The 24,718-nt window shown below is 55.2% G+C and overlaps 2 protein-coding genes and 1 long non-coding RNA gene across 3 annotated transcripts in view; 1 reads left to right on the top strand and 2 right to left on the bottom strand.

Moving 5' to 3' along the window:
• Nucleotides 1–7,793: 7,793 nt before the first annotated feature.
• On the bottom strand, nucleotides 7,794–9,659 carry LOC136571101 (uncharacterized). The gene is made up of 2 exons (XR_010785637.1): nucleotides 9,582–9,659; nucleotides 7,794–8,463 (listed from the first exon to the last, which is right to left on the bottom strand). It is a non-coding gene; the product is annotated as an uncharacterized lncRNA (long non-coding RNA).
• A 3,997-nt stretch (nucleotides 9,660–13,656) lies between these two features.
• The window catches only part of LOC136571087 (Fc receptor-like protein 5), a 30,801-nt gene continuing 19,739 nt past the window's right edge, over nucleotides 13,657–24,718 (bottom strand). Inside the window, 5 exon segments of the mRNA XM_066571458.1 lie at nucleotides 13,657–13,766; nucleotides 13,852–13,931; nucleotides 14,022–14,043; nucleotides 14,407–14,490; nucleotides 14,574–14,885. Coding sequence (XP_066427555.1) covers nucleotides 13,657–13,766; nucleotides 13,852–13,931; nucleotides 14,022–14,043; nucleotides 14,407–14,490; nucleotides 14,574–14,885 — 608 coding nt within the window.
• On the top strand, nucleotides 19,689–23,153 carry LOC136571067 (low affinity immunoglobulin gamma Fc region receptor II-like). Its single transcript, XM_066571447.1, has 8 exons — nucleotides 19,689–19,719; nucleotides 19,993–20,013; nucleotides 20,102–20,332; nucleotides 20,541–20,795; nucleotides 21,547–21,816; nucleotides 21,906–22,208; nucleotides 22,288–22,374; nucleotides 23,014–23,153. The coding sequence occupies exons 1-8, from the start codon at nucleotides 19,689–19,691 to the stop codon at nucleotides 23,151–23,153; spliced, it is 1,338 nt and encodes a 445-aa protein (XP_066427544.1).

A 24,718-nucleotide genomic window follows, 5' to 3' on the forward strand; every position in this document is an offset into this window, starting at 1 on the left:
CAGCTCCATTGGCGCCTCCCCCTAGCCGGGCCATGCCATGTCTCGCCCCCCAGCCACTGAAACCTTTGAAAAACGCTTCTAAACGAAAAAAGCGCAAGTCACGGATAGCAACCCCCCCCCAGTCCTCCTCAGAGGACCAGAGCTCTTGCAGTGAATCTGATTCTGATACGATCCACACGGATCCATGGGCTCTTATTAAAATAAAAGCGACAAAGGCTGGAGACTGGGAGCTGGCACAGAAAATTAATGCTTTCCCAGTAGAATATAAGCAAGGACGGAATGGTGGCGAGTCCATATAAAGACATGGAAGGCTAACTCGAATAAAGAACTAGTGCAATTAAGAAATATAGCCAAAGAAAATGGGCGAAGCTCACATATTTTTAGAAATTTCTTAGAAGCCATGTTCTCAGCACATGTCTTACTTCCCCATGATGTAAAAAATATTTCACACTGCCTCCTGTCCCCAGCAGAATATTTGTTATGGGACAGGCATTGGAAAAGACATTTAAAAACATTATCAGATTCATATTCTGCGGATGCTAATAAGACGAATTTTACGGTAGCCCAACTAGCTGGTGAAGGTGACTTACAGAAACCAGCAGACCAATTGGAAACCTTGAATAAAGAGGCACTGCAGGACATCGCTCTCGCAGCAAAAACCTCTTTACTTCTCGTGCATGATGAGTCAATGCCAACAATGCATTTTTCTACTATTAAACAAGGAATAGATGAAAGTTTTATCAAATTTGTGGACAGACTTAGAGATGCTCTGGAGAAACAGATAGAGAGCACAGAGGCAAAGAAGGAACTCTTATGTAAACTTGCCTTGTGTAACTCTAATGAAAAATGCAAAGCCATTTTGAGGTCTCTACCCATGGATACAGACCCCACCATAGAGCAAATGCTGGAATGCTATACACGTCACATGTCCACTGAAAATACAGTGGCGCAAGCAGTTGCTAAGGGTATTGCTGAAGGAGTTTCTGGTGCATATGCAGTAATAGCTTCTAAAGACCAAGCTAAATGCTATCACTGTGGGGATCTTGGACATTACATAAAGGACTGCCCAGAAAGGTCACCTCCCCGATACCACCGTACCAATTACCAAAGACCCCAGAATCAGCAGCGCTACCAGCAGCGCCCGTTAAACTCCTTGCGCCGCCTGGTCGAGCCCCGGGCGCTGACAACAAATCAAAGGCCACCCAGACCCAACCACGCACCATCCCAGGACGTTCTGGACCACAAGAAGAGGATCCAACCCACGGGGCAACCCAGATGTGAACCCACCGTCAACTGGTAACTGCTTTGTCCATCTACTTTAATAATGAGAATGTTCACCGTGTTCCCACAGGCAAATGTGGGCCAAAAGGTGGTCCTTCGCACATTTTAATTATAGGCGACTCTCTTAATAGCCCAAAGGAGATCTTTGTTGTTCCAGAAGTGCTGACAGTGCAGCCAGGACAAGAGATTCTCGTCCAGGTATACTGCATAGACTCGCCATTTTTTCTTTCAAAGGGAACTCCAATAGCACAAGCCTTTTTACTCCCAAAGGATCACAGGGAACAGATTCCTCTCAACCCTACAGCTATGTGGGCACAAGTTGTGGGACCATCCAAGCCTACCATCGAGTGTGGCCTCACCTGCAAAGGCAAGAAGACCCACCTACCAGGGATGCTGGACACCGGTGCTGATGTGACCATCATCGCCCACTAAGAATGGCCAGCACACTGGGATCTACAACCTGTTGCAGGCATGATTTCAGGGATTGGTGGAGCCACAGTGTCCATGAGAAGCAAGAACAACATCCTCATGGAAGGGCCTGAAGGCAAGCTGGCAACCATTCGTCCATTTGTGGTAAGGGCCCCTATCACCCTTTAGGTCAGAGACATTCTATCCCATTGGGGAGCTTCCCTACGTATTCCCACTCAGGATTTCTAATCGGGGCCACTGAGCTAAGCGCGCTGCCAGAAACACCTCGTCTCACCTGGAAAAGTCACAAGCCACTCTGGATTGAACAGTAGCCCCTCAATAAAGCCAAACTGCGCGCCCTAAACACCCTTGTGGAAGATCAGCTCACAAAAGGCCACATAGTGGAATCCAACAGCCCTTGGAACTCTCCAGTCTTCATTCTACCAAAGCCTGGGACAGACAGGTGGAGGCTTCTCCACGACCTTCACAGAATCAACGAGGTCATCGAGGACATGGTCCCCCCTCCAGCCATGCCTGCCCTCCCCATCGATGCTGCCTAGAGACTGGACACTTGCTATCATAGACATTAAGGACTGTTTCTTCAGCATTCCTCTGCACCCTGAGGATGCTCCACGGTTTGCTTTTTCCATTCCCTCTCTTAACAAGGAGGCCCCGCTCAAAAGATATCATTGGTGTTATCTTCCTCAAGGCCTGAAAAACAGCCCCACTATTTGCCAGTGGTACGTGGCTCACATCCTGTCTCCCATTCGGAAATCATTCCCCGATGCTATCATCCATCACTATATGGATGACATCCTGGTGTGTGCTTCAGACAAAGCTTAATTGGACAAAACAGTTAAAAAGACTATTGAAACCATAGAAAAGGCAGGAATGGAGATTCGAGAGGACAAAATCCAGTACACCAAGCCATGGACTTACCTTGGAGTCCAGATCCAGGAAAGAACCATTGTACCTCAGCAGCTCACCATAAATGACGACCCAAAAACCCTCAGGGACTTACACGGCCTTTGCGGATCCATCAACTGGGTACATCCACTGCTAGGAATTACAACAGAGGACCTTGCTCCCTTGTTCGACCTTCTTTGCGAACCTAAGGACCTGGACTCTCCCTGCACTCTCACAGAAGAAGCCAGAGGTGCCATCACCAAAGTCCAGGAAGCCCTGTCTTCACGCAAAGCCCATTGCTTCGAGCCCAGCCTCCCTTTCCAGTTCATCATCCTGGGAAAAGCACCTCAATTCCATGGACTGATTTTCCAGAATGGGTCTTTACAAGTAGCCAGCCCACAAAGACACTCACCACCTACCAGGAGGTCATAGCACATTTAATAAAAAAGGCAAGGACTCACCTTCGATCTCTTTCAGGTTGTGAGTTCAAATGCATATACTTACCAATAACTCTTACAGACTTCGAGGATTTGATCCAGACCAATGAAAGCCTCCAGTTTGCCCTGGATAGCTACACGGACCAAACTTCAGTTAAGATCCCAAAACACAAACTTTTTAATCCTGATGTAACCTTCCATTTGATTCCAAAACAAATCCAAAGTAGAAAACCTCTCAAGGCTCTAACCCTCTTTACAGATGGCTCAGGGTCTTCCCACAAGTCGGTGGTTACATGGAGAGAGCCCCAAATACAAGATTGGCACTCTGACATACAAATAGTGGAGGGATCTTCACAGATCGCAGAATTAGCAGCTGTTGTCAGAGCCTTTGAAAAATTTAAAAATGAGCCTTTTAATCTGGTTACAGATTCAGCTTATGTTGCTGGAATAGCGATGAGAGCAGAACATGCTCTTCTCAAAGAGGTCTCTAATCCAAAGTTGTACCAACTGCTCTCTAAATTAATATACCTAATCTCCCACAGAAAGCAACCTTACCATATAATGCATGTGAGGTCACACACAGACCTCCCAGGTTTTGTTGCAGAAGGCAACAGAAAAGCGGATGCATTCGCAATGGCAGCAGAAACTGCTAATGTTCCTAACATCTTTGCCCAGGCAAAGTTGTCACATGCGTTTTTTCATCAAAATATACCTGCCCTTATGAGAATGTTTAAGCTCTCAAAGGATCAGGCAAAGGCTATTGTGGCTACGTGTCCGAACTGTCAGAATTATCAGATACCATCTATGGGGATGGGAGTCAATCTCCGAGGTTTGAATAGCTGCCAGCTGTGGCAGACAGATGTAACTCACTTCGCACCTTTTGGAAGGTAAGAATACGTGCATGTATCGGTCGACACGTTTTCAGGAGCAGTATTTGCATCATCACATGCAGGAGAAAATACCATGCACACAATAAAACACTTTCTCCTCGCTTTTGCCATCCTGGGTGTACCAAAAGAGATTAAAACAGATAATGGACCAGCCTACACTTCCCACAAGTTAAAGGAGTTCTTCAATGAATGGGGAATAGCACACAAGACCGGCATACCTGTAAACCCCACAGGACAATCCATCGTGGAAAGGACACATCAAACCCTCAAAAGAGTCCTCGATCAACAGAACAGAGACACGAGAATCACATCTCCAGTGGAAAGACTTTGCAAGGCTCTCTACGTCATCAACTTCCTGAACTGTACAGCATCAGAGCCTGAGCCACCAATACTTCGCCACTTTGCAAATACCACCCAAGCAAAGCTCACTGAGAAACCACCTGTGCTCGTGAAGGACCCTGAAACACACCAAATTTCTGGGCCTCACCAGTTGATTACCTGGGGTAGAGGATATGTGTGCGTGCTACTACCATCCAGTCCGAGATGGTACCCAGGCAAAAACATAAAGCCATACCTAGGCACTGCAAACACTACTCCTGCAAACGGGGACAAGAACTCTCCAGAGGCCAACACAAGACCACCTCAAAACCAAACCAGCTCTGCCTGGAGATGAAGACGTCGCCGCATACCCACAAACACAAGAACAGACCACCCCATTACAAGACAGCAGACAAAACTGAAAAGCTAAACAACAGTCTGCTGCATCAGGCTATAGATGGCCTTAACACAAAAGTGTTCTCTGAACTATATGTTGTTACACTGTTTTTTTTGTATTTAAAGAAAGAAACAAAAAAACCAAAAAAACCAAAAAAACCCTGATATTCCCTCTCCCTCACCTTTTAAAACCCCTTAACCCTCTACCCACTCCTCCTCCCATAGTGTAGCTTAGAAATTAAAAGAAAAAGGGGGGGAGGAGGGGAACAAGAAAAGAACAAGGCAGAAAACCCTCTCATCATAAAGATAACAAATTCTGCTTATATTCCCTATCAGAAGCCCTATTCCTGCCCAAAGATGAATAATATCTCCGTTGCTGCTGTCCTCACTGCTGCCTGGAAGTTCTTCACCGTACCGCGTGCCTTCGGCTGGATTAGCCCACAGCCCAGCCATAATGTTTGGGTAACCTTAGCAAAAACATTAAAACAGGACAACATGTGCTTGTCCATGCAAAGCATTGATAATCCACCTTCCACGTGTCTAGTAGGAATTCCCTTTGTAGCAGATGACTGGCCTGTCTATAACTCAGAGATCCTCAGCACCACAGGTAAGAGACCCAATGTGGCTGATACTTGGGATGAGTGGACAAAAATTCTGCCAGGTGCTCGAGAGGAACCCCAAGAATTAGATCTGTTGGGGTCCTCCAAGGCCACATACTGTGTCAAATTTTACTTTAGACGTCCAAAAAACAATTGGCCAGAAATTGACCAGAACAAAAACACATATCTGTGACTGTGGTCACAAGGGTTTTCAGGATGAAGAAGAGACGAGAATGTTGACTCCATGATCAGAAGGCTTGATTTATTATTTTATGATATATTACATTAAGACTATACTAAAAGGCAATAGAAAGGAAAAGGTTTCTTCAGCAGCTAGCTAAGCTAAGAATAGACAAGAATAAATAACAAAGATCTGTGTCTCAGACAGAGCAAGAGCCAGCTCTGCCATGAGTGGTCAGGAAATCCAAACACCCACAGGAGACCAATCACAGGTCTACCTGTTGCATTCCACAGCAGCAGATAACCATTGTTTATTTTAGTTGCTGAAACTGCAGCTTCTCACAAGGAAAAATCCTAAGAAAGGATTTTTCATGAAAGATGTCTGCGACACATATCGAAAAGAGATATCACCAATTAACAAAGCCTATAATTCTCACGATTGGTGCAATTACACGGCTCATGTGATTTCTGTGTCCTCTCTCCATCCTAAAGTATTACCCAAGGGAATGTTTCTCATCTGTGGTGACAGAGTATGGGATGGGATCCCCTCCCAACTCCAGGGAGGTCCCTGTACCCTTGGAAAACTTTCTACCCTTACTCCAAACATCACCCTGTTACATAATTGGAAAAAAGAAAGCGAATCAAAACTACAAAAAAGGTCCTACACTGAATTTGATGAAAATTGCGATCCTAAATTGTATGATTGGAACAAACCAAAAAAGATTGCTGTCTCCCTGTTCTTACCCTGGGTAGCTGCAGCTAAAGCCCTTGGTGAAATCAATCACCTTGGGTGCTGGCTCAGTAAACAAGCTAACACTACATCTGCAGCCTTGAGTGATCTCTTAAAGGAAGAAGAAACCACAAGACATGCTTCGCTCCAAAATCGAGCAGCAATTGACTTCCTGCTGCTTGCCCATGGACACGGCTGTGAAGACTTTGAAGGGATGTGCTGCTTCAACCTCTCTTCACGCTCGGAATCCATCCATGCGAACATCCAGAAACTGAAAGATCTCGTGAAGGACTTGAAAGTAGAAAGAATCCCAGACTGGGTCAATGAACTTTTCGGGCAATGGGGATTAACAGGATGGGCTGCATCCTTGGATAAGGGAATGTTGTTGATTCTCCTTGTAGTTGTTGTGTTAGCTATGTTCTCGTGCCTTGTTCACTCTTTCAAAAGAACTATAGTGAACGCCTTTTTTGTAAAAACAGAAAGTGGAGTTGTAGCAAACCCCATAAATTTAGGAAAAGCACCATAGAGGATATGAACAATAGGAATGCTGAAACAGCAAAAGAAAATTCCTGTTTTCCTGTCCTCCACCCTTAACCTATCTCTGTAACCCTATAAGGCAATGTCATGTTAACCCCTTACCCATTGGTCAAGCTTGGATCCATTACAACCCTATAAAAGAAGCATACTGTACCCCATTAGGGGGGAAAGAAGAAGAGCAGAGACCCTTCACGGACCTCCCCAAATAAAGCCATCTTCGTGGAACAGCCTGTGCCTTCTCCTTCTCCTCTCTCTCCGTCTGCTGCAGCCTCCAGCCCAGGGCACCACTACCTAGCAAGCAGAGCTGAAATCCTAAGAGCTTGCAATCACTATAGAGCTGATAATCACCATGCTTGCTAGATGGTAGCCCCGCGGCCTTGGCATGAGCGAGCTAGCTTCGGGAACCCAGTCCCTACCCAGGGACTGAGCTCCTGAGCCCTATTGCTCTGCTTTATAATAACGCCGAATGAGGCTTTATTATCCCAGGGCTGGCAGTCCCCAGGATCTTAATTCCCAAGGAACCCCAACTTGGTAATTCTGGCCTCTGGGGGCCCCCCCCTTCCCCTGGGGGCCTTGGTTCCACCAGGAATCTCATTCCCATGGCATGCCAATCCCTCGGCCCCATCCCATGATCACAAATCCCTGGAGGCCACGTTGTTCTGGGACCCTCACCCCAAGCCTGAGTCCACCAAATCCTTGGGTCCCCCATTCCCCTGAGACACCATCCCCGGGCCTCCCATTACCCTGAACACCCATGCCTGGCCCCCTATACTGCCTCAGCCTCAAAATTCTGGCAACACCATGTCCCCACCATGTCCCACCATCACAAACATGTGCCACCATCACCCCCATGTCCCATCAGGTCCCCACCCTGCCCCCATCCTGTCCCCACCCTCCTCCCACCAAGGCCCAACTACACGTGGGGACAGACATGACCTCGCTCCTTTCCCTTCATCCAAAGAGCCATCAGCCAGGGGAGTGATGCCCACAGCAGCGAGTGACAGACAGTGCATATGGCTGGGGTGTCACGATCCGTCCTTACAAACGACTTTCGAAATGGTTCGTGGATTGATCTCAGAGTGGAAAAAAAAAACTGACAGGGCACAGGGGATTTGCAGTAATAATCAAAACAAATGCACTTTTATTGAATGACCATAGCAAAATGCGATAGAGAGATTAAGGGAGAGAAATGGAGAAAGAGAGAGAAAAAAGAGAGAGAAAGAGGGGGAATATAGCTACCAAACGTAGAGACGAAGTCCTTTGGTGCAGTCCAGCTGAGGATCTGCCTGTTACATCGGGGAGATCTCAGAGGTGCAGTTCATCTGGACTCCAATTCTACTCTCTTTCGATGGGGGAAGGGGGAATGGTATTTGCAAAGGGTACACACAGTCCATGTTCTCAGCAGTAGGTGAGAGCCATTGTGTTCATGGTCCAATGCTCACACCTGCAACATCCATCTTGCTTTGGTCAGCTTGCCTCCCCCCGCACATCTCCGCCGGGTTGGGGGTTTCAGTCCCAGGCCTTGGAAGGAGGAGAGGGGGCCTTCTCACATAGGGGTTTCATGTCTCGGTCTTTGATGGAAAGGCTTCTTACATCTCAGTCTGTCTGTCACAGTGGTTGCAAATGAGTGAGAAGGGTCTTCTGCAGGGGACCACCCAGAACTCAGGAAAAGTCCAGCCAGGCCGAGAGGTGGGACAGCTTCCAAGGCTATTGTTGCAAGAAGGGCACGGTGCCCCCTTCTTCTTCTCATTGGGCTCAGTGTAGCATGCAGCAAACAACACCTGTGAAAACAAAAACTTAGCAATGCTCTCAGGTCTCAGGGGCTTGTTGGCATGTGACTTTCTCCTTCAGAGCCAGATATTTTAGACAGGGGGGGTCTTCTCTTCAGTGGTTCCCCAATGACGATCGTGAGGCAGATGAGGGAAAATTCGGACTGACTCTCACAGGACTCCCAGAACTCCTCACTATTTAAGACTGTCCCAGGGGGGCTGAGCCCACGTCTGGGTCTGTCACACATGTAGGTGTCACTCTCAGTGACCTTGAAGGGGTCGCATCCCTCCTGCCTCTACTGCCGCCCATCCTGGTACCAGGTGGTGGCACCGGCAGTCCCCGAGCCCTGGCAGGTCAGGGTCACCCGGTCCCACAGCACCGCCGGCCTCCAGGGGGGCTCCACCAGGAGCTGGGTGGTCTGGGCACCTGTGGGTGACAGGGGACACCAGCCTGCCAGGGCCAGTGTGGGGCTGGGGACAGCGGGGTGGGGCCATGGCATCCCCCGAGGACTCACCAGCGAGGCCGAGGGTCTGGGCTGGAAGGGAGAAGGGACAGGGCTGGGTGGGGGTGGCACCATGGGGACAGAGGCACGATGGCACTGGGTGTGGGGGCTGTCCCCAGAAGGTCTCTGTGGGGGCACTGGTGTGGCACAGAGGTCTCGAGGACAGGGACACAGCAGCCAACCCCTTCTCAGGCATGGGGACCCTGTGCTGGCACAGGTCACCCCTGCCAGCCCCACAGACACATCCCCATGGCCCTGTGCCCATGATCCCATTTTGGTGACACCTGTCCCCATGGCCCAAACACAGGGTGCTTGTCCCCTTGTCCCTGTCCCCGCATCTCTGTGTCCCTGTCCCCACAGCTGCCCTGGCCCCAAGGTTCCTTCTGCCACATCATTGTCCCAACATCTCCATCCCATGCTCCTGTGCACTCATCACAGTTCCCCTGTTCCTCTCCCCCTTTTCCTGTCCCCACGGCCATCCCACAGCTCTGGTCACACTAGGCTCTATGTCCTGGTGGCCCTGGGGATCTCAAGGAACTGCGCAGCCCCCATGTGCCCCCTACCCACTCATTTCTCCCTCACCAGAGCCCATCCCCAGGGCGTCAGACACCTGCCCAGGGCACTCACCCCACAGGAGCAGCGCCACCTTCCCGGCCATCCCGGTGTCCCCAGCCATGTGCACTGGCTGTCACTCGCTGCCAGGGGTGGCTGTCCCCTGCCTGGTGGCTCTTTGGCCAAAGGGGAAGGAAATGAGGTCAGGTCTCGTCCTCATGCATAGGTGGCAGCTGGTGGGGGCAGGGTGGCCACAAGCTGGGCACAGGCTGTGGGCAGGGTGGGGACAGGATGGGGACAAGGCTGGGAGGGACACAGTGGGACATGGGGCTCCCAGAAGTGTGGGGGGGTCAGGGGGTTTGGGGATGGGGAGTGGGTGTCCAGGGGAATGGGAGGTCCCAGGGATGGGGTCCCTGGGAATGGGGGTGCTGAGGAAGGAGAGTCACTGGGAATGGGGGTGCCATGGGAATGGCAGTGCCCAGGGCTGGGGGGACTCAGGGATAGGAGTCCCAGGGGAATGTGGGCTCCAGGGATTTGGGGTCATGGGATGGGGATGCTGGGGGAATGGGGGGTCCCATGGGAGTGGGGGTCCTGGTAGAATCAAGTTCCTGGAGGAAGGAGGATTGCAGGAGATGAAATGAACAGGAGAACGTTCCTTGGGAATGGGGTCCTGGGCCATGGAGATCTTGGGGAATGTCAGTATTAGGATGGGGGTCCCAGGGAGGGGGGGACACAAGGAAAGGGGGTCCCATGGTTGGTTCCCATGCGAATGGAGGTCCCAGGGATGGGCAATTGCTGGGTGGGCCTGTGGGTCAAAGCGCCTTCCCTGGGTGCCTTAGATTTTGGGGTGACCCAAGCCCAGCACAGGCCCCACAAGGTGCCGGCGGCCTGGGCGTCACCCCAGAGAGATTCTGAGGGGCTCTGAGTCTGTGGAGCTGCTGCAGAGGTGAGAATTCTGTGGGTGGAAAAAGGCCTGGCTGTGGTTTGCTCAGCCCTGCAAGAAGCACAAAACCCAAAGGGAGCCCAAGCAGTGGTTCTGCGAGGGCCTTTGGTGGTTTTCAGAGCAGGGCTGGCTGGAAACCACCCTTGCAAGGGCAGCTCTGGAGGAAGCAGTCCGGAAATGCAGCAATTGATCACTTTGTCCCTAGCAGCAAGGGTCTGAGATAGCTCCCTAACTTCTGCAAACACAATAATGTTTTGCGCAACAACCTGACTGGGTCCCTCCTCCTTCCTGTCTAAAACCTGCAGCCCTTTGGAATGTCCTGAGAAGAATATTTGAGTTCTTGCTTGGCTGCCAGACAAGAGAGAAAAGTGAGGGAATAGAGAGGAGTGTCTCTGCCTGCGGCTGTGGTGGGGCTGTGGGGAGTGACCCTGTCTGGATTCCAGGTGTTCCCAGAGCTGCTCCATCCCTGCCCTCCTCACCTGCACAGGGCACAGGGAATAGACAGGGCTCTGCCCCGCCCCTGCCCCGCCCCTTCCAGGGTACCCCTCCACTTCCCGGAGCTGTGGGGGCCTTACCCTGGCAACGCTTGGTCCCGACACATCGCGACAGTGGCTTTGGACACGCTGCCACAGTCGGTTCGGACACCCCGGGACCGTCCCGGCACTCGCAGCGCGATGGCAGCTGGGCCCCTTCCCGGTGCTCCAGGACCACCATTGCGGTCCCTCCTTTCCGCAGACCCCACCGCAGGGTCTCTGCTCCCCCCTGTCCTGGGGTCTCCCCTCCGCCGTTTCGCTCCCTCCACGCTCGGGGCTCCCCAGTGGGGTCCCGGTCCCTCCATCCCGGCCCCTCCCACCCGCTGCCCCCCGGCCTCTCCGGCGGCGCCCCCCGACAGCCCCGGGGCCGGCACCGGCAGAGGCTGCCGAGCTCCTGCAGGATGAGACGTTCCTGGGGCAGCGCCGGCTGAGCAGGGCCCGGCTTCCTCACGCCGTCCTTGCCCACAGCACTCAGGCTCCAGCAGCCCCGGGCTGCTCCTTCGGGATGTGCCGACTGCTTCTGGAGTGCTGCCCTTTGTCGGGAACGAGCCCGAGAGTGCCCAAATCATCCCCAAGGCCTGGGCCGGCACCTCCTGTGAGGCTGTGCCCGAGCCGTGAGGGGTTTGGGAACCCGATGGGTTTCACTGCTCCATCTCAAAATCTGGGGGGAGCAGGAATGGCAAGTGGTGCCCTGTGGCCCTCGTCTGAGCACCCTGCATAATTCCCGGCACTCCTGCTTATCTCCATGGCCAGGTGCTGTTCCAGTGGCCCACTTGCTCCAGCTGCTGCTGCCTCAGCTGCAGGATCCCAAAATCCCCAGGAGAGGCACCAGAACCCTGTGTTTGTGCACAGGGATGTGTTAGGAGCATGGCTGAACTTTAGGAGCTCCAGAACTAATTATAACACCTCCTTAAGGGTCTGCTGGTCCCTCAGCAGAACAGGGACATTAGCCCAACTAGATCCAATTTCTCCCCATTTTTCCGTCCCAAGGCACTGCTCCCGGCCAGGGCTGTCCCTGTGCTCCAGCGGCAGCTCCAGAGCCCTTGGAATTGTGGCTCTCCTCTCCATCTGCTCTTCCTTTCCCTGCAAATGCTGTGTTGGGACCAGCAGTGGCCCAGGAAGAGCAGGAACTCCAAATGTGCTCTGGAGCCCCCTGAGGAGCCCGGGCAGAGCCAGGACTGAACATCAGCTTTCCTCAACATTCCAGAGCAATTCAACATTTGCAGATTGGCTGTGACAGGGCTGAAAGAGGAAAAGGGAGAGAAAGGCTGAGGATTTGCAAGAATTGTGGTGTAAAACCACCAGAGGTGCTGCTGTGGACCGAAAACCTGTCAAGGTTCAGGTGCTGCCTTCCTTCCATTCAGGATCATGGAGAGCGGTCGCGGGTGTTGTGCAGGGCGTGTGCCTGGCCCCGGGACACTGCTACACTGCCACTGGGCACTGGGATCCAACCTGCTGCCTTGGCGGCTCCTGCCCGCTGCCGCTGGTGGTGCCGGGACCGATTGGTGGCCGTGAGTTTGCAAAAGGAGCGATTTCCCCTCCTCCCTCCCGCCCGAGGCCGCCATGGCCCCTGAGGGGATGGAGCTGGAGCGGGGCGGCCCCTGCTGGCCGGGAGTGCTCCCTGCAGCGCCCCCTGCTGGCCGCGGTTATAACTGCCACAAAAACCAACAGCGCTGAGCGGGAGGGAAAGTTCTGGGTTTGTGTTGTTTGTTCTCTTCTGGTTTATAAATTTTCTAGGAAACAGCTGTTATTCCTTGTCCTACCTTTTGGACTGAAAGCCATATCATTTTGAAATGAAAAAAGAGTTTTAGATGTGGGTCTTCTTTCCATTCCAGGAATGTTCCCACATTCCATGGCAGACATATCTCATTTAAACGAGTTGCCGAATCCTGAGTTCCAGCCTGGATGGGACAGACACTCTCAAGAGGAGACACGGTCAGGGACTTGGTCACCTCATGCTCTGCCTTTTAAGCCAGTTGGGCCACCAAGGACCCTCTCCCCAGCTGGCACTTCTGGTCACCCAGCCACTCAGGAGCTGGCTTTGCCAGAGCATCACACTGTCCCCAGTGTGCCATGGCTGACAGACTGAGGGACAGACGGGGCCCTGTCTCACCAAAAGCAAGGCCTGACCCACCCCTGCCACATGGAGGTGTTCCAAAATGTCTCCAGACATCAAACTTTTCCTGTCTCTGACACCCGCCCTGTGCCATGGCCTGATCCCGACTGCTCTGGAAAAGGCGGAGGCTCCAGAAACCCCCCATGGCTTTTGTGACATCCTTGTGTGGGGAAAAGGGCAGAGGAATGGTTTGGGACAGGGGACACGAGAATCCAGAGCCTCCTGAAAGCTGCTTTGGCCATCAGAGCAAGGAAGGTCGAGGCCCTTCCAGGTTCCTCTGGTGGAGGAAATGTGCTGGGGGAAACGTCTGAGGTTTGTTCCCTTTTGGTGGCTTTCCAAGGAAATCGTTCATTTTTTGACCATTTACACACTGAACCTTGTTGCTGATGCTGTTGGTTTTATTCTCTCTCATTGCTGTTTCAGGAAATTGTTCTTCTTTCAGCCCTTTGGCATCTTTGTGCCTCGATGGGGTGCAAGAGGGACAGTTTTTAGTGGCAGCACAGAAACGAGTGGGTACCCATGTGTGGGGACCCCCAGTGCCCCCAGTTCCCCCCAGTGTCACAGCACATCCCCGTAGATGTCACCAGGTTCCCGTGGTCGCCCCTGGGGTCCTGGCAGCTCCGCGTTAGTCACCTGGGGATGCTGGAGGGTGGTGGCACGGGGGGACACTGCGAGAGACACGGGCTGTGGGATCTGGGTGGGGTGACACTCATGGGTGACGTGTCCCTCTGCGTGTGTCCCCCCCGTACTCACCCCCTGCCCTCTTGGTGACCACGACGTGGGTGTACAGCACCTCCCCCTCCTCTGGGGGGGCCGGGGGATCTGGGGGGGCCCTGAGGGAATAAAGGGGATGTGGGGGAGGGAATGGGAGATCTTGGGGGTTGGGGAAAAAGGAGAGCGGTTGGTTTGAGCCTCCCACTCACCTTTCCTGGTGCTTCCTGGCAGCTTCAAAGGAAGGAGGGGATGGCTGACTGTGGGGTCCCAGGGCCCTGAATATTATCAGGATTCCTAAACTCCCTAGGTACTCCCAAGAATCCCCGAAGCCCCCAAGAAATCATTAACCTCTCCCAACCCCCTGACCAAGTCAGCCTCAAGAACCCAAAGCCTGCCAAGGACAGAAAACCCATCACCCTCAGGGCCCCTGAAAGAAACCCCTACATCCATGCAGGACCTTCCAGCACCTCACCATACTCCACAGGACCCCCAGACAAGGTCACAATTTTGGGGCTGTTGGTGCTTCCCTATTGCTCCCCAACTCTGGGGGCCTCAGGAGCTCCCTGGGACCCCCATCCACCCACTGTCACCCACCCACATAGTGCCACCAGTGCCAGGCCACAATGACACCCACGAGCAGGAGCAGGAACAAAAGGGCCCCACTGACCCCTGCGGGCACTGCAAGAAACAGAGGGGGACATATCAGGGTCGCCCATCACCCCAGGGATGCTGCACCCTACAGTGACCCCGTGTAAACCCACCTATGTCCCTGTGTGTCTCTTTGTCCTGCGGTGTCACCTCCAGGGCCAGCTCAGGGCTGAGTGCCCGGAACACGCGGTGCCCGTCCTGTCCCAGCTGGTTGGTGGCCACGCACTGGTAGGTGCCCGAATGTCCCACATCGATGTCCCTGAGCTCCAGGAGGGGACGCCGGGCCACCTCCTGCCCATTGTGCAGCCAGGTGAAGGTGACAGGGGCTGAGGCCACCTGCACTGAGCAGTGCAGGGTCACGTTTTTACCTGCATGCACCTGGCGTGACAGGGGACTGGGGGTGATGGTGGCATTGGCCACGGGCACTGCGGGGACAGAGACAGGGCTGAGGCCACAGGGAGGGGCTGGCAGCCGGTATGGGGGGATAGGGACAGGGGGGATGGGTGTGGTGGGGGATTTTGGGTATGGGGTCACACCACAGAGGGGCGAGGGGACAAGGGGAGTGATGGAAGGACCCAAGAAAGGTGTCAGGGGGACATGGAGGTACCCAACCAGGAGACACAAGCAGGCCGTGGGGGCTCCCCATGCCCATCCCCACACTCACTGCGCACCATGACCTGGAGCCAGGCGCTGCTATTCCACACGGCCCCTCCTCAGAGTGCACCTGGCAGCTGTAATTCCCCGAGTGGGAGACCCCCAGGGCGGGCACCAGCAGCTGCGGGGACCCCTGCGGGCCCCCCACCACCGCCTGTCCCAGTAGAACACGTGCAGGAGGGGGGCTCGGGGCCGCAGGGGGCTGGGGGTGCTGAGGCAGCTGAGAGTCAGGGGGGGGGACCCCAGGGTGGGCTTGGGGGGACCCTCCAGCACAGGCACCAGAGGGGAGGGGGATTTGTGAGCCTGAGTCCCTGGGGAGGGGCTGTGGAGATGTCAGGGTGGCAGCAGTGGGGTCCTCACCATGCACTGTCACTGTCACTGGCACTGACTCCTTCCACCCCCAGGGTTTCACCCAGGCTTTGCACCAATATCTGCCACTGTGGTTCAGCTGCAGAGGGGACAGGGACAGCTCGGTCCAATTGGGGACTACCTGCAGCTCTTTCTCCTCATGGTAGAAGGACACCGAGTTGACCGTTCTGTTCTGCCAGGCCCAGCAGCGCAGTGTCACCGTGTCCCCCTCCTGCAGTGCCCATGCTGGCACCTGCAGCACCAGGCAGTCTGGGGGACAGAGGGGTCCTGTCACATCTCAGGCATCTGGAGGGTCCCCATGTCACAAGGATCCCCCCACTGGGTGACACCCAGCGCACCAGGTGTCCCCAGCACCCACATGGTTTTCCTCACACTGGATGCTCTGGGATGTCCTCAGAGCAGGGGACGGGCTCTGGTAACACAGGAGGTGACCCATGGTGCAGAGCCCACCCAGAGCCCTCGGGGTCTAGAGGATGCCAGGCTGGGGACACCCAAACCCCCCTCACCATCTGAGATGTTCAAAGGCAGGTTCACCAAAAGGTCTCTGTGGGGGCACTGGGGTGGCCAATATGTCTCGAGGACAGGGACACAGCAGCCAAGCTGTGTCCCCGTGCTGGTACAGGTCACCCCTGCCGACCCCACAGCGACATTCCCATGGCCCTGTGCCCATGGTCCCATTCCAGTGGCACCTGTTCCCATGGCGCATCAACATGGTGCTTGCCCCCTTGTTCCTGTCCCTGCATCCATGTGTCCCTGTCTCCACAGCTGCCCCAGCCCCAAGGTTCCTTCTGCCACATCCTTGTCCCCACATCTCCATCCTCCTGTCCCTGTCTCCATATCCCAGTTCCCCTGTTCCTGTCCCCAAAGCCACCCCACAACTCTGGTCACACTGGGCTCTTTGCCCTGTTGGCCTTGAGGACCTCAGGGGACCCCGCAGCCCCCCTGTGCCCCCTCCCCTCCCCATCCCCGGGGTGTCAGGCCCGTGCCCAGGGCACTCACCCCACAGGAGCAGCGCCACCTTCCCGGCCATCCCGGTGTCCCCAGCCATGTGCACTGGCTGTCACTCGCTGCTGTGGCCACCACTCCCCTGGCTGGCGGCTCTTCGGATGAAGGGGAAGGAAGCGAGGTCACGTCCGTCCCCATGTGTAGGTGGCCCTTGGTGGGGGCAGGGTGGCCACAAGCTGGGCACAGGCTGTGGGCAGGGTGGGGACAGCCTGGGGACATGGTGGGGGATGCTGTTGCCAGGAGTGGGGGGCTCAGGGGATGTGGGGAACCAAGGATGGGTGTCCAGCAGAATGGGGGTCCAGTGGAGTTGGGGTCTCCATGCCTGGGGGCATTCAGGGATGGGGGTGCTGTGGGAACATGGTCCCCAGGGATTTGGGGTCATAGCATGTGGGTGCCAGGGCTGGGGATGCAGGGGGAAAAAGGGGACCCTCGGGAATAGGGGCTCTGGGGAAGATGCAGCCCATGGGATGGGATCAAGGCAATGGTGGTGCTGGGCAATGTCAGTCCTGGGATGGGGTCCCCAGGGAGGAGAGACCAAGGCAATGGGGGTCCCATGGTTGGGTTCCCAGGGGAATGGGGGTGCCAGGGATGGGCAGTGACTGGGTGGGCACGGGGGTCACAGCTCCTTCATGGGGTGCCTCAGATTTTGGGGTGACTCAGAGCCCAGCACAGTCCCCACCCTGGGGCACACCAGGGCTGTCCTGGGAGTCTCTGTGTCCCTGCCCCACTCACCCCTGGGTCAGGTCCCCCCATTTCCTGGCTCAGCCATCCCAGGCAACACTTGATACCCAATTGGTTCAGACAAAATTACACATCCATAGAATAAAACCAAAAATCTTCCCCACACCTTTTTTTTTTTCCCAATAAAGAACAAACTCAGGAAAAATCAATCTGGCAAGGTATAAAATACTCTGGTTTATAGAATCCATTGCTTTCTCAACAAGACCCTCACAATAAAACACAAATCACAATGAAATGAGACTTTTTGATTCCCTTTAGGAGCCCATTGGTGCATCCCACAGCAGCGTTTGCTTGTGGATAACACAGAGGGTGGAATCTCCCTGAGTGTCCAACAGCTCCATGGGATTGTTCCCTGCCTGCTGGGCAGCAACCCAGCCCCTAAGGAAGCCTTTTCTTGGCCCATATTTAGGAACTCTTCCCATTTTTCTCATTCCTAACCTGAAACTTGTTTGACTTCCCTTGGAGGAAGGGGAGAAGCTCTGTCCATGCTTGGGAAAGTGCACAGGAATCTGTGGAAATGCCCCTGTGTGCCTCAGGGTCTGATTCCCTGGTAAATCCACTCCAGCCTGCCCTGAATTCCCCTGCCTGGGCACTCCCTGCTCCTGCTGTGACACCCCTGTTCCCCAGCCCCTCGTGTGCAGCCCCTGCTCAATATTTCCACACTTTTCCCTCTTCTTTGGTGGCCAGAGCCCAAATCCAAATATTCATTCCATGATGTTCCAGAAGTCTGCATATTTTCTTCAAGAAGGAGCGTTCCAGTCAGGTTGTTGAGCAGATTGTTATTGTCTTTACAGTAGTTTTGTGGTTTTCTCAGTCCCTTGGGGCAAGGGACAAAATGATCAATTGCTGCATTTCCGGACTCGTTCCCTCACAGTAGCCTCTGCAGTGGCAGTTTCCAGCCAGCCCTGCTCTGAAAACCATCAAAGGCCCTCACAGAACCACTGCTTGGGCTCCCTTTGGGCTTTGTGCTTCTTGCAGGGCTGAGCAAACCACAGGCAGGGCCTTTTTCCCCCCACAGAATTCTCACCTCTGCAGCAGCTCGAAAGCTGCCAGAATCAAAGCCAAGGGGGCAGGGGGGACCCTCAGGGCCTGGCTGCCACCTGGGGCTGGGCAGAGCAGGGCTGGGCAATGGCCATCCCTGTGCAGTGGGGCTGGGCCATGGCTGGGCCCCACCCTTGCATTGACAGGGGTCCCCAGGATGTGCCACCCCTGGGACAGGCGCCCGGCCAGGAATGTGCAGGGACATTTCCGGAACTGCCACCACCCGGGACAGGACCCTGCATGCCAGGATGTGTCACCCCTGGGACAGGATCCCCCCAGGACAGGAGCCTCTGGATGTGCCCCCCCAGGACAGAACTCCCCCTTTCCCATCTGACTCTCAGCACAAACGGCCTCTTCCTTCTTGTCCAGGAAAAGGAAAGTGAAAGTGTTGAGGGGGCACAGCCCAACACCTCCATTCCCCAACAGCCTCCCCACCCTTCCCTGCACCCCCTGCTCCCCATTTTCCTCCTCCCCTGGCTCCCCCCAATCCATTCCTTGCTCAGGTGCTCCCCGGGATTGCTGAGCCAGGAACGGGGGCAGAGGGCACCTGGCAAAAAAGTGAGGAAAATAAGGAAAAAAGAGAAATAAAGAGAGGAAAATGTCAAGGGCAGGGGAGGGCACAGAGGCAGAGCTACCCAGGACCCCCATGTGATGCCTGCACAGGAAATGAGCACCCCAGGGGGGGCAGTGCTGGGCCCTGGGTCACACCAAAATCTGAGGCACCCAGGGAAGGAGCTGAGATTCCTGTGTCCATCAAGCCACTGCCCATCCCTGGCACCTCCGTTCCCCTGGACCCCAACCATGGCACCCCCATTCCGTATGTCCCACCTTGCCTGGGAGCCCCATCCCTGTACTGACATTCCCCAGGATCTCCATGGCCCAGGAACGCATTCCCAAGGAACCCTCTCCTGTTCATTCCAAGCCCTGAAATCTCCCATCCCCCAGGACCTTCATCCTCTCAGCTCCCCCATTCTCCCATCATCCACATCCAAAGAACCCCCATCCCATGACTCCAAATCCCTGGAGCCCACGTTCCATCACGAATCCTATTCCTGAGTCTCCCCAGACCTGGGATCCCCATTTCCATGCCCCCGACCCCAATCCTTTCTGACTCCACCTCTTCAGGACCCCCATTGTTCAGGGACCCCATCCCTGGGACCCCCCATTCTCCTGCACACCCATCCCTGGCTCCCCAAACCTATTGAGCCCCCCCCTCCTGGGAACTCCCACCTTGTCCCACCCAGCCTTGTCCCCAGCCTGTCCCCAGTTTGTGGCCACCCTGCCCCCACCAAGGGCCACCTACACATGGGGACGGACGTGACCTCGCTTCCTTCCCCATCATCCAAAGAGCCGCCAGCCAGGGGAGCGGTGGCCACAGCAGCGAGTGACAGCCAGTGCACATGGCTGGGGACACCGGGATGGCCGGGAAGGTGGCGCTGCTCCTGTGGGGTGAGTGCCCCGGGCACGGGCCTGACACCCCGGGGATGGGGAGGGGAGGGGGCACAGGGGGGCTGCGGGGTCCCCTGAGGTCTCCAATGCCAGCAGAGCCAGAGCATGAGGTCACCAGAGCCATGGGGTGGCTGTGGGGATAGAGGAAGGGGGACAGGAATGTACTGCTGTCCCCTATGGGACAGTTTGGGGACATCTCCCACACCCTGTGCCCCCAGTGCCTCTGTCCCTGCAATGCCACCCCCACCCAGCCCTGTCCCTTCTCCCTTCCAGCCCAGACCCTCGGCCTCACTGGTGAGTCCTCGGGGGATGCCATGGCCCCACCCCACTGTCCCCAGCCCCACACTGGCCCTGGCAGGCTGGTGTCCCCTGTCACCCACAGGTGCCCAGACCACCCAGCTCCTGGTGGAGCCCCCCTGGAGGCCGGCGGTGCTGTGGGACTGGGTGACCCTGACCTGCCAGGGCTCGGGGACCGCCGGTGCCACAACTTGGTACAAGGACGGGCAGCGCTGGGGGCAGCAGGGACTCGACCACCTGAGTGTCACTGAGAGTGGCACCTACACGTGTGACAGACCTGGCAGTGGGCACAGCCCCCCCATTAGAGTCTTAGATGGTGAGTGGGGATCTTAAATCATCTGGGTGGCCGCTGATAGATCTGGGTGGGCTCCACTCTGTGGGTGGCCTCACACCCCTTGTGTGGTGCCCTGCACACAGGAACATCCCAGTTCATCCCAGTGCACCCACATGTCCCCAGTGCCATGGGGACCCTCCTTGCACCTGTCTCAAGCCTCTCACTGAGATGGGACCCTCCTGTCCCACAGATGAGCTGGTGCTGCAGGTGCCAGCACGGGCACTGCTGGAGGGGGACACAGTGACCCTGCGCTGCCGGGGCCGGCAGGACAACCCGGTCACCAGGGTGCGATTTTACCGGGAGGAGAAGAATCTGTGGGAGTCCCTCAGGGGAACCGAGCTGTCCCTGTCCCCTCTGCAGCTGCACCACAGCGGTCACTACAGCTGCAGTGGCTTTGTGAGGCCCTTTCTTTCACGGTCAGCAGCAGTGACAGTGACAGTGCACGGTGAGCACCCCCACAGTTGGAATTCTGATCTCCTGACACCTCCAAAGCCCCTTCCCAGCAGACTCAGAGTCACAGTCCTCACCTCCCCTCTCCTTCCCTGAGCTCTTCTCGGTGCTGGTGCTGGAGCGTCGCCCCAAGCCCACCGAGGGGTCCCCCCTGACTCTCAGCTGCTTCAGCACCCCCAGCCCCCTGCGGCCCTGAGCCCCCCTCCTGCATGTGTTCTACCAGGACAGGCAGGTGGTGGGGGGCCCGCAGGGGTCCCTGCAGTTGCTGGTGCCCGCCCTGGGGGTCTCCCACTCGGGGAATTACAGCTGCCAGGTGCACTCCGAGGGGGGGTCGTGCGGAAGAGCAGAGCCCGGCTCCATGTCACGGTGCACAGTGAGTGCGGGGATGGGCATGGGGAGCCCTCACAGTCTGCTTGGGTCCCCCATCACTGTCTGGGGACCTCCATCAGTGCCAGGAGACCCCATCCCTCACTGGGTCACTTCACCCCTCCCGAGGTCCCCTCACCCCTCTCTCAAGTCCCATCACATTCCCCAGGTCTCACCATCCCCTCCCTTGGGTCCCTGTACCCTCCCTGGATTCTGCCCCCTCCCTCACCAGGTGTCCCTTCCCTGACCCCCCAATTCTTCCTTGGAGTCCCTTTCAAGACCCCCCAGTCTCTTCGCCCCCTCTCCCTCACTGGGATCCCTCTTCCCCTCCCTTTTGCCCCAGGTCCCTCACTGTCCCCTTCTGTCACCCCCTCCCACAGGGGTCCCGCTCTCGGGGGTGTCCCTGTCAGCACAGCCCCCCAGGGGACAGGTGGCACTCAGGGACCGCCTGGTGCTGAGCTGCGTGGTGGCCACAGGGACAGGTCCCCTGTCCTTCTCCTGGCACCGAGAGGGCTCAGGGGCACTGCTGGGCACCAGCCCCCACCTGGAGCTGCACCACGTTGGGGACAAAGACAACGGCCAGTACCGGTGCCGGGTCAGCAATGGGGACAGCGTGGCCGAGAGTGACCCCATGAATGTCACCGTCCTTGGTGAGCAGGAACTTCGGGCTGGAGGTGACCCCAACCGCAGCATCCCCATCCCACCTCACCCAGTGCCAGCCTTCTTTATGTCCCCACAGTGCCCGTGGCCAATGCCACCATCACCCCTGGTCCCCTGTCACACCAGGTGCATGCAGGTGACAACTTGACCCTGCACTGCTCGGTGCAGGTGGGCTCAGCCCCTGTCAACTTCATCTGGCTGCACAACAGGAAGGAGGTGGTCCAGGGTCCCCTCCTGGAGCTCAGGGATGTTGAATTGGGACATTCGGGCACCTACCAGTGCGTGGCCACCAACCAGCTGGGACAGGACAGGCACCGCGTGTTCCGGGCACTCAGCCCAGAGCTGGCCCTGGAGGTGGCACCTGGCTCACCCTGGGTCACAGGTGGGGTCACATAGGGTCACCAGGATGTTCATGACCCCCTGGGTTCAGGGTGACCCCAATGTGTCCCCTCTGTCCCCAGCAGTGGCTGTGAATGTCAGCAGGACCCTCCTGTTCCTGCTCCTGCTCCTGGCTGTCATCAGGGGCTGTCACTGGTGGCACCACCGGGGTGGGTGACAATGGGGGGGATGGGGGTCCTGGAGTGAGGGGGAAACCCCAGAGTGGGGGCAGAGATTGGCAGCACCCAGGGCCCCTGAGCTGGGGGACACTGAGCCTGCAGTGACCTCAGCTGGGGGTCCTGGGGGATTTTGGGGGAATTTGGAGAGTCTTGGTTGGGCTCCAGGGTTATTCCTTGGCAGGCTTTGAGGAACATTGGGGTGGCACTGGAGCTCCTGGAGGGTTTGGGAAGCACCTGGCAGGCTGTACAGGAATGTTGGGGGATCTTTTGGGGGTCCTGTGGGAGTTTGGAGGTTCCCCTCCCTGCCAGGCTTGGGGTTCTGGGGACTCAGAAGGTTAGGGGCACTGGGGGCCGGGGGGGGGGGGTTGTGGCTCTGCATTGATGCAGAAGTTCTGGGGGGTTCAGGGATGTTCAGAGTGTCCGGGGGGAAATCAGGGGTCCATTGGGAATCAGGCCTGCAGTGGGGAGTTGGGGGTCCCGTGGGTGGTTGAAACTGTTGAGGTTCCAGGAAAGTTCAGGGGTCCCAGTGTCCCCACAGTCACCCCCTCCCCTTTCCTTTGCAGCGGCCAGGAAGCTCCAGGACAGGTGAGGGGGGGGCTCGGGCCTGGACTCCCATTTCTGCCTCCCCAGACACCACCCAGACCACCTTTATCCCCACAAGACCCCCCGGAGGAGGGGGATGTGATGGACCCCAACAAATGACCAACACGGAGCTGTCGGGACCCCACGAGGGACAGTGGGAGCCCTGTGACTACGATGATGTGCTGTGACACTGGGGAAACTGGGGGCATCGATTCCCCTCAGGGGTCTCTTCTTCCTCTTCACAGCACCCACAGGGCTCCTCATTCCCCCTCCCAGAGCCAGGGGGGCACACAATGTTTTTCCCTCTTACTGTACACAAAATGACACGTTTGATTAAACTGTGTGAGAAACAAGGCTCACTCTTTAAAATTTGTAAATGTTTAATAAGGGATAAAAGGGACAGTAAACAGTGGGCTGGGTGCTTGGCAACTGCCAGAGGCCTACAGTTAACTACAACAATGCTCCTTACATACCTTTCCATTGTATTGGTAAATACATACTCAGGAGGGTTATACATATTCAAACATCCTTCCAGTTCACATGTTCTGGGAATTCTTTTGCTTGATTTAACCCTTTATTCATTTTCATAAAGTACATGCCATACTGCAGATTAAGTTTATATATTTTATGTCCTTACAAGGTCCCCCTGTTCTGTGGTTTGACAGTTCTTGATAACTGAAGGGTGAGTGGTAAATTCCTCTTTGCATTCTCTTTTGTGATGTTTATTGACTCACTACTTTTCATTGTGTTCTTCTCATACAGATAAGATAATCCACTAGTACATTAAATTAACATTAGCTATATCACAAAATTATCTGAGTTATTCTCACCATTGTCACTTAGTTACACAAATAAAGGCATTAGCTACTTCTGCAACTGTTAATGTTGTAATACACTGCACATTGTCTCTATCTTGGTCTTTTAGGAGAGCCTAAACTATATTTTTCACACTAAATATATATTCTACACAGGGATTAGGGTACAAGGCTGACAAATAGTAGTGTATCAAAAGCAGTTAAAAAATGATTACAAACTGTATTGTATCAAAATAATTTGCAAAAACCAATACAATAGTGAAAGCCAATGACTACATAGTTATTCAAAACAGGGTGAAGGGGTATTGAAGGGTTTATTTGACTTCTCCTGATCCTACTCTGATTTTGTCAGCAATATATTCAATTCGTATCTCTAAATCCCAGGCAGCTTGGCCCGTTGTCACGATCCGGAGATCTCAGAGGCACCGTTCATCTGGACCCCAATTATCCTCTTTTTCATTGGGGCAAGGGGTAATAAATTTTGCAACTGAAACAAAGGTCTTCAGGGGGGGAAAAATAGAAAGGGGGGTACACAGAGTCCAAGCTAGGCAGCAGGTGAGAACCATTGTTTTGTTGGTCCTGTGGTCACAAGCTGCAGGCAAGCATCTCGCTTTGGTCAGCTTGCCTCCCCCCACACAGCTCCTCCGGGTTGGGGGTTTCAGTCCCAGGCCTTGGAAGGAGGAGAGGAGGACTTTTCACGTGGGGGTTTCATGTCTCAGTCCTTGATGGAAAGGCTTCTTGCATCTCAGTCTGTCTGTCACGGTGGTTGTAAAACAGGTGAGGGTCTTCTGCAGGGGACCACCCAGAACTCAGGAAAAGTCCAGCCAGGCCGAGAGGTGGGACAGCTCCCAAGGCTATTGTAGCAAAAAGGGCACAGTGTCCCTTTCTTAGCATACAGCAAACAGCACCCGTGAAAACAATAACTTAGCAATGCTCTC

The sequence above is a fragment of the Molothrus aeneus genome, unplaced genomic scaffold (genome assembly GCF_037042795.1).
Source record: "Molothrus aeneus isolate 106 unplaced genomic scaffold, BPBGC_Maene_1.0 scaffold_60, whole genome shotgun sequence".
Taxonomy (NCBI): Eukaryota; Metazoa; Chordata; class Aves; order Passeriformes; family Icteridae; genus Molothrus; species Molothrus aeneus.